Source organism: Corvus moneduloides, chromosome 10 (assembly GCF_009650955.1).
Source record: "Corvus moneduloides isolate bCorMon1 chromosome 10, bCorMon1.pri, whole genome shotgun sequence".
Lineage (NCBI taxonomy): Eukaryota > Metazoa > Chordata > Aves > Passeriformes > Corvidae > Corvus > Corvus moneduloides.
In genome coordinates, this window is record NC_045485.1 from 9,656,479 (window position 1) to 9,669,065 (window position 12,587).

The 12,587-nt window shown below is 41.5% G+C and overlaps 1 protein-coding gene across 7 annotated transcripts in view; it reads left to right on the forward strand.

Annotated features, from left to right (window-relative positions):
- NYAP2 (neuronal tyrosine-phosphorylated phosphoinositide-3-kinase adaptor 2) overlaps positions 1–11,247 on the forward strand; it is a 136,859-nt gene extending 125,612 nt beyond the window's left edge. For 5 of the 7 annotated variants that reach the window (XM_032119589.1, XM_032119590.1, XM_032119591.1 and 2 more), the window contains one exon: positions 7,212–11,247. In XM_032119589.1, the coding sequence (XP_031975480.1) occupies positions 7,212–7,439 (228 nt within the window). In that variant the 3' untranslated portion in view covers positions 7,440–11,247. Of the gene's footprint in view, positions 1–4,045 lie in introns of all 7 variants that reach the window. The other 2 variants (XM_032119592.1, XM_032119593.1) reach the window with 2 other exon arrangements.
- The last annotated feature ends 1,340 nt before the right edge of the window (positions 11,248–12,587 follow it).

The window sequence follows — 12,587 nt, forward strand, 5'->3', positions numbered from 1 at the left end:
TTACTGACTTTTGGAAGTCACATTGGAAGTAACAACATTCAACGGCAGTGCAATGGCTATAGCTCACAGTTAGCAAAAGAAATCTTGTCCAACATAATTTTCCAAATGCTCTTCTGAAGTATTTAAAAATAATTTTTATTGAGGTTATTTTTTACTGGTTTTTTAAACAAACTGCAGTCAAATTCTTGGACCCATGAGGTCCAAGTAAATTCCTGTTGGCTTCAAAAGGGTGAGGATCTCTGCTCAGATCTTCTGAAACCTGATTCTGGCTGAACTCCTTCCTGCCTTGGACAACTCCCCTTTTGCGAACATGTGCTAAGAGGACCTGCACGTCGAGCTGAGTATCAGATAGCGAAGTAACTGTTGCTGCTTAACATAGCCACTCCAGCGCTTGCCCCCGGGGCAAAGGACTGCTTCTAGGAGTGGGATTTCACACCTTCCCAGTGGAAATACCTTACCCGGCCACGGGGCTGGGAGCCATCTGCACCAGAGAAAGTGCCGTCAAGAGTTTCAGTGGGAAAGAGAGTTTGGAAACTCCTGTCTGAGAACAGGCATGAGGGAGGGAGTACCTTTTCCTCCCAGAGGATGGTAAGTGGCTTTCAGAAAGCCTTTCTTCTTCACTTACTGCAGCCTGCCAAAACAAACCAGCATGCTTGGCTCTGCTGAATGATGTGAAGCACTGCACACGGATTGCACTGTTAGAGACCACTTTGCTTACAGATCCAGGAGACATTTCTAATAATCTCCTCCTGCTGCCTTTTTTATTTCATTGTATTTTGTGTTAGTTTAAGATCACTTTGTTATAGCTTCACACCAGCTGTTGGGCTTTTATTTTATCTATGTTATGCAGTTCTGACAAAGAAAAGGATATTTCTGTATGACAGCCATGATCACATATGTGTGATATAGTTTTCCCCATTCTTCAGGAGTCAGCCCCTCTGCTCATCCAGCAGGAGAGAGAGATGCTTATGAAGCAAACAGTAACTTCCTCAGCCCCATAACCTATGGAACTTCAGCACAGTAAGTGGGAACCTACAGTACTAGGAAAAAATGATGAAAACAACTGAATCATGGGGCTGTCCTATTGCCCAGAGCTTCCGATTTCACCTCAAACAAACCAACAGCATTAAAACAAGGCAAGCAAAGAATTTAACAGCCAAGATGTCATGAGGAGAAACAGGAGAAACAGCTGAAGGGGATATGGTGTCGTCTAAAGCCCTCACCTAAGCTAGAGTGGAAGATTTTTTTTTAGGTCATTAGAAGTTCATACATCACAAATGAACACCCTGCTCACAGACGTGTCCAGAGCGTGAAATATTGTGTGGTCGCTTCAAATGTAAGAAAAGTTTCCTAAAAATGAATGAAAATTGACAAGAATTTCAAACTTAGTGACTACTAGTAGAGCTGTGTCCAATATTTCAAGTATTTCTTCTCCCACATGGCATTTTTAGCAGCACGTATTTTCACGGGCACCTGTGTGAAAAATTATAGTGCACCTTCAATGACAGGTTTCCTGAAACTCCTCTTAGCACTGGGAATGAGCATGGCCTTATCCTCATACCGCACTTCACCAATGGCCTGACTTTAGAGGAGCAGAATTGCTCCTGGCACTTGCTCTCCTCTTGTCTCCTGCCTTCCCAGTGTTCAGGGCTAAAGTTACCTAGGGCATGGTTTGAGACAAGGGGATATGAGTAGGACTAATGTAGCACAAAATGTCTGTTTGCTAAGAGAGGGCATTATCCATCCATGTATTTATGTAGGTATTTAAGTCACATATGAACAAGTAAAATTTTTCACAGCTAACAAAGAGAGTCCCAGGCCTGGTCCTGAGGATGTTTCAGTCTATATTTTTAGTCCTGCTCATGGATTTTTCTTTTTACAGCCCTTATGTTTTTCATTCGGAAAGGCTATGCTACATGGCATCATTTAGTTTGTATGTAACTTACAGGTATCACAATGTCTTTTTTCAATAGCATCCATGTCTTCAGGAACTTGCACAGACCTGCTTGGGGCCTGTCCTGATGCACATTGCCTGGTGCTCCTTATAGTGATAGTCCAGTTCCTGAAGGGCCCAAAAGTCTGACCTCATAGTGTGGATATTCATCCACAAAAAGATGTAAGATGTTTTCTACACCTGGTGAACACACCCAGCCTGTGTGCAAAGTTGTGTCCATCAGTAGCTTCCATCAGTATCTATCATTGGATAATATTTTATTCTTTTTCTATCTGTAACCAAACTATCCTGCTTAGTTAAGAACAAGGAAAGAACCGTGTTCATTTACGTTTCTCTTTCTTGCTTTAAACACCCATACTTTGAGCACTTCTGTGGAGGTGCTGGTGCAGTGTTTCATGGCACAGCGAGGGATGTGGTGGGGGTTCCCAGGGCTGGGTAGAGACAGGGCCGGGGCAATGGAAAACAGAAATAGGCTGCTGTGACACCAGGGACTTTCTGGCAGTGTGAGTCACTGTCTGTTTTCCAAAGCCTGTTCTGAGTTTTCCCTGGGATTATGTGCTTTTCCCAGTAAATTCTGATGTGGCAGAGAACTATGGTATGTACTGACCTCTGGCTTCAAGTCCTGGCCTCTAAGAGCCGTTGAACTGCACATGTTCTGCCCATCAAACCTCAGCTCCAAGACAGTTCTGTGGTCTAGCTCAGGGCAATCTAATTTAAGCAATACATGTATTTGGAAACCATTGGGACTGCTAATTATCTTCCTGGAATAATACAAAATTTCAAACCGATGAGATATGAGGTCAGGCCCACTGCTAATGCAGGCACACACATACAAAAATGTACCATTTTCACTTTGCAGAGAAGGGAACTACTTTGTCTAGTTTGTTTCTCTGACCTTCATAAAGCCTTAAAACACCCACCAGAAGGGATCTTTTTTTTACTGCGAAAGATTTTAATTTTGCATTGTTTTGAGGATATGTAAAGTTGTTCTTTTTTCTTAGTTGAAGATGGGTTTATTACTTCTTGTTCTGTGGCACTGTCAACACAGAACCCAAGAGTACATAAAAGATCTTAATAATATTTATTTCCAATGTTTTGGAAATAAAAAAATCGGAAAACTGAGAGCAAATAGTAAAAGTAAGCTGGCACATAGACTGGTTTCTCCTAAAGATTGCAAAAAAGCTGGTGATTAAAACTGTATGGAAAAGCTCGGTGTTGTATAGTGGAAGAAGTTTCTTACCTTTTGTTGTTGATGTTCAAGTTTGGCACAAGCATTTACTTTGAAGAAGGTTTTTGAAGGAAAACTAGAGACTGATGACTAATCAAAGGGTCAGTGTGTTTACCAGGAACTTGTCAGAGATCCTTGTTTACTCTTGCACTCAGTCACGTTCAGGTGAGAGAATTTATCCAACCACTGTACATTCCTGTATGCTTCCTACACATCCATTTATCACTCAGCTTTTACTGCCTGCCTAGGAGCAAGGATTTGACCCTATCTCCAACACCTCCTTGGTGAATGTCCAAACTTCTGGGCCTTTGCCTGGTGTTTTTCTTCACTCTCTTGCTCTATCTGATTTAAAATTAATTTTTTAAAAAGGTGTCTTATACCTTGGATAATCTAATGAGTAAAGATTCCATCAAAGCAAAAATTGACGTACAATTAGCAAATTTTGTAATCTGTAGGATATTATGGGACATAGTACCTGATACACATCCTGGAGTCTCCAGGAGGTCCCTTCTTACAATCCTAGCATTAGCTGCTGGTTCTTTCTTCCCTCTTCAGTAAGAACAGGTTTTGGGCCAAAATTCGCTGGTCAGAACCAAGTTTTCCTCTCCTGTTCTGTGTCTTGTTGGCTCTTACCTCCAGTGATGATGCGTTTTGGGCCTGTCTGTGTACATCCACATCTGCAGCCAAGCTCTGACATGATGCAGTATGTGCACCATTCCTGAAGCACGATGGGATCTTTCCCAGGAGAGCTGTATAGCTATAAAATTCTTTGAATGCTCTACTTTTTTTTCATAAATTAAGTTGTAACATCATTATCTTTTGTGCCTCTCACATGGAACAAATTCCTTGTTATGCTTTAGCAGGAATATTAGCCTGGTGCATGACCAGAGGAGCAGGCTGAAGCCAGAAAGGAGGGAGAATGTGAAAAAAATTAGTGCTGGAACTAAATGTGAGTGCCACCAGTTCAGTCACTGGATTAGGTCTAAGACTGCAGTGTTAAACACATTAGCTTTAAACACCTCAACAGCTCTACTGAAGTCATCAGGGGTTTTTACTGTGATTAAACAGCTGGGTTGAGTCCTGGCCTGTGAGCGTCAGTGCCTGTTACTCGTCTAGGATGCACTGAAAATTTAGTTAACACTCTGGGACTTCATATCAGCGACATGGTTATTGTCATTTCTGTAGTTCATTGATCTGCAATGGGTATTTCCTCTTAGGTCTGTCCTGCAGCTTCCAGAGGCCATGCATCTTTGTTCCTAATATTTTTATTCTGTTGCACTTAAACACTAAACAACTGGGCAAAACTATCAAAAAATCCTTTAATATTTAAGCTTTTTTTAATATTTAAGCTTTTTTTTCCCCAGGCCTTTCAACATCATATGTTCACTTGGTGTATTTTAGCAAATTACTTTCCCCATCCCAGTTCTACAAGTTTCCCCTGCATGCACCATTATTGAGTGTAGTTCCAGACATTGTGTCATGCGAACAGTACACCTAAGAAGATCCTGATAGGAAGGACTTAGCCATCAAACAAAAATAGCATTAAAAAAATCCCAAGCAGACTTGAAAATCTGTGTCTGGGAAAACTCAAATTCTTCACAGTAAATGATTCACTAACCGTAACAAAATATGGTGGCCAGTATAAAAAAAAGATTTTGGAGCTGCCTACTCTTGGGTATATTTTAGGTGCTGTTTTGCAGGGGGCGGCAGAGTGTCTGTGTAACTGATACATTCTACAACTCCATTTCTATCTTTGGGAAGTTGCAACTGGCATTTTAGAAATTAGCATGTCAAAATGCTGCTTCTGTCCCCTTGAATACCCCCTTGAATGAAGGAGATCAATACCACAAGGTACCGTGTTGGCACTGCACTGTGTGTAGCACGGTGGTGAGCGGGGGGTGACGTGGATGTGACACTCTCACGGTGGCTGTCGTGTGTGCTGCGTGCGGTGCTTGTGACACTTGGTGACTGGAGCACCCCGCGTGCCGTGGGGATTGGCATTGGCACACACTCTGCCTGTGATGTGATGAGCTGTAAAAGAGAAGGTATTTCCCGGTGCCCAGGAGAGGAAATCCATGCTCAAGCGCTGTTGTCGGCAGGCCTGGTGCAGAAGCTGCTGTGCTGGTGAATATTTGTGTAATGAATAACGTGCAGACTGTGTCTCTGTCCTTCCCCACAGAGGAGGACCCAGCTGAAGACACTGCTGTGTAAGTACTGACCCACTACTGGTGAGCAGAATGGCAGGAAACCTGGGTCAGGTAGAGCCTTCCCCAACATCTGTGGAGTCGAGCCGATGGGTGGGAGGGGAGTATCTCCAGTCAGGGAGTTTTGGACCAAGCCTGGGCACCCAAAGAGAGAAAATCTCATGGCTATGGTAGACACTGTGCCTCATGCCCACCTGCACCACAGTAAATGTTAGATCACTCCTGAAATGAAAGACAAGTATTCCATTAAAAGAGCAGGCACAGCAGAATTCCTGAAGAAATGGCTCAGCCATTCAGGAGGACACATTGCAGATAAGTTACCTATGTAATTCAAAACTCATAATATGGATTAAACTTGTTTTACTTAGAGTACTATCTAGTGTATAAGGTGAGAATGGTTTTGTGATAAAATTATTTTATCCTGTTTCGCCCCCTTTTATTTTTTACAAAAAATACCAACATTTCTGTATTCTATTAATTTTTCTGTTTGAGTACATAGTTTTTTATTACTTGTTCTGGTAGGCTTTCTTACATTTATTCCTTTTTCTTTGTTTTCTGCTATGAATCTGAACATTTGCTTTATTTATTATCAATAAATGCTAAATATGCTTCAAGCTGAACACAAAAACTACTGAGATCCAAGGAAGTTTCTATAAGGGCTTCTAAGCAAACCAGGCCTCAGTTCTGGGGACTTGGAGTATGCCCACTCTTGGCATTCTAAGACTTATGAAGGAAAGGCATATGCATTATTAAATGTATTCAAATACCCTTAATAATAAAGATACATTTCCTTCATCAACCACAAATGCTGCCAAAGTATTGGTGTACATGTTAATTTTCATGGCAAGAGTAGAGGTGTACCTGGACCGTATGTGAACATATCGTGTGTGTTTACTTACACACAAATCCTTAACTCATGGGAAACAAATGTGGGGACTCTCAAGACAACACTTCAAATTTGCAAAGCAATTGTTGAGGAGTTTTCTGAGCTGTAGGTATACAGTGATATCCAAAACCAGTGAGCCCTTTCAGAAGAGTTTACTATTAGTGATTTTTTGTTCCAGTCTAAAGCCTCTGAAGACACAACATTTTCAATTGTGAACTCCCCACTGAACTTGAATGAAGCCACATTCTCAGCTTCAGAGGGGCTGTGACACGTACTTACAGCTAAACATATGCTAACCTCCCCTTTTGGATCAGGATCATGTTCTCAAGTATTCCACATGCATGAAAACATGGAGTTTCTAAACTCCTGGTGCCTTCCAGTTAATGAAATATCACAGAGTAGGATAGGCTAATCCATATAATTTGCATGGAGTTCATTAAATCATTTTAACAAAATTTAACAGTTTTATTTAGCTTGATACTCAGAAATGTTATCACCCTGCTTTTAATGTGACAGGAATTGGAAGGCAATATAAAACATGGGTTTCAGTGTGTAGAATTTTTTATTTCCACAACTTAAGGATGTTGTTAAGATCCATATGCCTTTTTAAGACCTATTCTATCATTTAAAATCCAACCAGTGCTAGATAGCCAAAACCTTTTATCTTTATTAGCTTTTAGTGCTCCGGAGAAGTTAAAGCAGGGATCTTTTATAACCCTTTTTTTTCTTAAAGAAGTAATTAGAAGTAAAGCTGTTTAACTCTGTTTCTGTTGTTTGCATAGAGATTTTTATTCATCAATTTAGAGTGTTTCAAATAAGAGTAAGCTAATTTTGCAAAGAAAAAGCATATTCAGTCTATGACCAAGACAGTTATTCATATGTTTTTTTCCTTTTTTTTTTCCCCCTTTCTTCTCTTCCTCCATCCACCTCCCCCAATAGGTGACGTGCATGCAGTGGTTACAAGGGGACCATACGATGCTGGATATGATTGAAAAGAAACGTTGCCTCTGCAAAGAAATCAAAGCTCGACAGAAATCAGAGAAAGGACTCTGCAAACAGGACAGCATGCCTATTTTGCCGAGTTGGAAAAAGAATGCCGGGACCAAGAAATACAGTCCTCCTCCTTATTCTAAACAACAAACTGTTTTCTGGGACACTGCAATTTGACAGGGCTGTGGAGGATGCCCTCTCTACTGTGTTGCACCAAGCACAGGTAGCCTGCTTTCTTAATAAGGCAAAGGCTCTAACCTAAGACTTACCTACAGGTAGTGAACTTCCTAGGAACAAACACACTGGTACAGTGCTCACCTGTCAATCGAGAGAGATTTAGGTTTCCAACTGGATTAAGGCAAACATATTTATCCGGGATTTTTTTGGATCCAGAAGATATCAAAATGTAAATATTTCACCAATATATTGAAAACACCCAAACTAATACACTGTTTAAATATATATATATATATATATAAACGAAAAAATTTATGGAGAATTTTACTATATAATGTTACTGTTATACTGTTTTATTACCTATTTTCTATGTTCTATTCTACTGTTCACCCCCACTCCCGCCGCCACTATTTTATTTCTCTGACCTGCCTAGATGTGGCCTCTGTACAAAAGCATGCGGTTGTACGTGTTGTTGGAGAGGACAATGTACAAAACAACTCGGTGCTAGGGCTGTAGAAGATAACTAGAGTCGTACTTGTTAGATGTCCTTAGTTTAGGAGGGAGGGATAGACAAAGGAGAGAGTTCTGGTGGGAAGCAGCAAACCTGCAAGCGCTGAAAATACAAGTGCTCGATGTGGGTGCCCAAGTTGCATTTAAAATATTAATTGTTCTGCGTCTGTTTTCCCGTAATGTTAACCAGATGAATTGCCCTTGGTTTTATATGAACCAGTTACTAAAATGATTTGGCCAAGGAACTAAATTTTCTGCAGCAAAGCTTGGGACTGAATTTCTTCCTTGACGACGTTCCGTTGATTAGCAGAGACCATGGTTCACTGTGACTAAGCATTGTGCAGCCCTTGGAGAGAGCCAGTTGCTCAGTGGGTTGAGCTCAGTGGGTTGGCCACTGCCACCGCCATCCCTATCCACATTTACCAACGGTCCAGAAAATAAAGGCGACAAAATCTGTTTACATGTTTATTATTTTTAAATCCAGCAACACATCCTAACTTACGCTCTGTCAGATTTCCTCATGTTGTTTCTGTGGGCTGGAATTCAGACCCCTTGGAAGGCAGTTGGGAAATCCCTCTTGATTTCATGCGGTTTTGAAGCAGAAGCCCACGTAATGTGTTCTCCTGGCTATGCTGTTTCTTCTTCCTGGCTGCTTCTGGAATTGGCTTGCAATCCTGTATTATATTACACCCATTTTAACAGAATATTGTGTCATGACCAAAGAATTATGGTCTCCTGGTTTTAACAGGAGAAAGAGATGGCTTATACTGATTATGAGGGTGAAATCTGTGCAGTGAAATATCTTCCAAAAGGATCTGTTGAGAATGGGGGAAACTTGTACTGCGTTGGAGTAGGGGGAAAAAAAGATCTATGGCATATATTTTGTATATTAAAATTTCTATCTTTGTGTCTGAAGTTTGGTAGTACAAAATTCCCTCTTTTAAACAATCATTTTAATGTTATATTCGCCAAGAAAAAAAGATGTGTTGTTTGAAACTTCTTGTTATATTGGCTTTTCTTTGAAATTATATTGTCAGCATTGCCACAGCTGTAATTGCTGATCAAAAAAGACCAAAAATAACAAATTTTAGAAGGTTTTTGTAATCTATATTGCTAAAGTTTGAGTTTCAGTAATGCTTTATCAGTAGTAGTTTCTTTTCAGCCTCTGAAATAAAGTTTTTAAATATTTTATAACTAATTAACTAATGTATATTTTGATGTCCAAACTGAGATTTCTGTAAAAGATGAAGTGTGTGTTTATATGTGTGTATGTATATTAGCATTATTGTATATGTATATATGCATATGTGTACACACATATACATGTATATATGCATGTATCTATATATACCCATAGATGTGTGCATACGTATATATCCACATACGTTAAATATTGGTGTGTTATGAATACAAAGGCTGGAATAGGTACAGAATTGAAATGCAGATTTGAAGACCCCCTCACAGCCAAAATGACAGAAGATGAAAAAACCCAGAGGCTGTGAGGGAATCTTTGAACATGTTACATCCAAAAGACACCAACTGTATATTCTGCTTATTCTCTTTTTTTTAAAGAAAGAAAATGGCAGAAGAAAAACTCCAGAGATCTCGCAAAGTTCCAGAATCTGCTGGAAAGAAGACAACTTGTTGGTCATGAGAAATCTGTTGAGATAACAGGTTCATTATTCAGCAAGTGTTCATGCTTTGTCTTCTTTGTAATGTGGCAAGAGAAGAATTTTCTATATCCATGTGTGAAATACTTAGCTCAGCCCTTTTCCCCAACTGCACAAAGTCACTGGTGACAAAACGCAAGCCGGTGTTCAGTCAGTTCTGCCAGTCCTTGTCCTCACTGGTCTCCTCCTGGAGCAGTTCCTTTAAAGCCGCGCTGCCGGAGCATCACTGGCAGCGCAGACCCTGGGCACACCCACTGGGGGAAGGCAGTGTCAGTGTGAACAGTTCTGTCTTTGGTAGTGTTTGTTCATATTGTGTCCTTTCCATATTGAGACTTAATAGGAATAAATATCAGGGAATTGAAGCATTCTTGTCCTAAGCAGACTTGCTTGTACACTTAGCCCACCGCAAACTCCTTGTTTTGCTTTTATTGCTCAACACTGTTTATGTTGTCCTTCCTAAATAACTGCCCACGTGCTTCCAGACCTCCATTGTATCCCATGGAAACAATGGCTTTTTGTTTTAAAGTGCGACAACATGAAAAAGTAAAATATAACTTAGCACTTACCTTCAAAGCACTTTAGAAATGTGAAGTAAACCTCATGCTTGCGAGAGCCGTTTTACTGAGGAGGGACGTGAGGCTCAGGTGGAGTAGTTTCCAAAGGTCAGGGACAGAGCCAGAACAGGACACAGCCACTGCCCTGTCCCGTGACTGCTGGCCCACCCCACTGCTCGAGTAAAAGGCATATTGTCCTGCCGAGAGCTGCCATCACAGTGCTGTCAAACATTCCTACATCACCTCTTGTCTCAGCAGCTTCTGTGTCACAGGGTGAATGACAGTGCTTAGTTACACACAGTCATTAAAGCTGTAGTCTGTATAAATATGCAATCTGTATATACATACAGATCACATATATACACACACTTATGGAGACTGTATATATGAAATTGTTTGGTATGCACTTATTTTGCTTTAAACTCCTGAAGTTAAACATTATAGTGTAGCAATTTGTGTAAGGTGCACTGTGATTTCAAGAAAGCACAGTAAAGTCACAGGTCTTGTTATTCTTGCACTAAAAATGTGTTTACGTATATTAGCCAATGTATGTCTACTTTATTGCTCCTTTTGACAAATTAAAGCAAATGGTATAAAATAGTATGGGGTTTTTTGGTTTGGGTTGTTTATTTTTAAGTGGACAATGGCACTAAGTTTTTAAATGACAGGGTTTTTAAATAAAATGAAATCATTCTGTGTTCATTCCGATGTAATACATTTACTAATATCTTGAAACTGAATGTCATGTTGCTTTTTTTATATTTCATTAGAAATTGTCAGGTATGTGCCTGAGATTGTGTAGGACTAAGGAGTAGCTAGAGGCTAACTGTAATCATATATTATTAGCCGTTTCTATATACACAGTATAAATACATATTAATTTTCTTTTCATTTTTGTACTTGATTTTTTTAGGTAAGATGTAATTAAATGTACTTTGATACTTCTGAAGTAATAAGATGTTGTTTGAAGATCAATTCTGCTTTCTTTAGTGCATTGACAATATTTTACAATAATTTAGTGCTTATTTATTTGTGCTCCAGTGTAATTATAATAAAAAGCAATAGTTTAAAATATTCAGCTGTTCATTTTCATTTGATGGTTTAAGTTTAGAGACAGGTTATTCACTAGGGATTAGCCAGAGATTCCTGGGAAGAAAAGTCAAGTCACAGATGTGTATTTATAGCATTCCCTAGGTACATTTTTAATCCCACCATTTGTTGGAGGAAATGAATTCATTGCTTTAATAGGTTAGTGTTGGGGTCCCTCCCCTGCAGTGTAGCCCTGGGAGAGGGGCCCTGAGGGGACAGACACGGGGTTTCCCTGCCCCTGCTCAGCCTCGTTCCCATTGGTTGGTTTGTGTTCCCTGCGCGGGCAGAAGGACCCTTGGTCCGGTGACTGGAACAGTTCCTCGGCAGAGCCCCGGCCATGCGGCTGGAGAAATAAACATCTCTCTGAAACAGCTATCAAGAATCTGTCTGTCCATATATATTTCCTTTCCATGGGACTCCTGGTTTGATATATGCGTGTTGCAGTATCCCCACTGCAACATAATGGTGGAGAATTGTGAGTAGAACGATCCCCGATCCCTAAGCGACTGATTTGTGTGAGTAAACCCTGGAAACTTTGGATTCCTCTTCTTGGTTTTGCTTTGCTATTCCGTATCTAAACTATGGAGGAACCGTGGGAAGACTCTTGGCTCTCAGAGCCACATATGGACATTTATCTTAAACTTAAAATGATTCTTGAACAACGATTTGTAAATTTTAGCTTGATTCAAGCTCAAAAAGAACTGAAACACTTCCTGGCATGGTTGTTTAAGAACTTTTTCTATGTCTCTTGGGATTTAATTCTTACCAAGGGCTTTTGGAAAACCGTTTGGACACAGTTAATATTGGAGTCAAAATGTATGCCAATGGAAGAATATTTTCGTGAATATTATTTAATTACCGAGACTGTTGAGCAATGTCAGCTGTGTCCTGGCGAAGGGAAGCCTGGCGTAGGGACCGTGCGGCCCAGGCCACGTGCACCGAGCGCTCTGCGAGCAGCAGCGAGGCAGTTCCCGCGCGCGGGCGGAGCCACACGAGCCGCAGTGTCGGTGGCGGAGCGAGGAGCGGCAGGAGCGGCGGGACCCGGCGGTGCCTGCCCGGTCCTGTGCAGCGCGTGGTGGAGCGAGCCCCGGGAACGCCCGACCGAGAGGGGCGGCACGCGGGCGGCGGCGGGCGGCGGTGGTGGTGGAGCAGAGCCGCGCCCAGCCGAGACGCGCGCTGGAGCAGGGCGCGGGGGGGTCGTCGCTCGGGGGCCCGGCCGAGATGTGGGTGCAGCGCCTGGAAGCGGCAGCGAAGCTGCGACCAGAGGAGGCGACGCGCGGAGAACTGAGCGGCGCGGCCCGGCCCGGCCCGCGCAGCCCCGAACG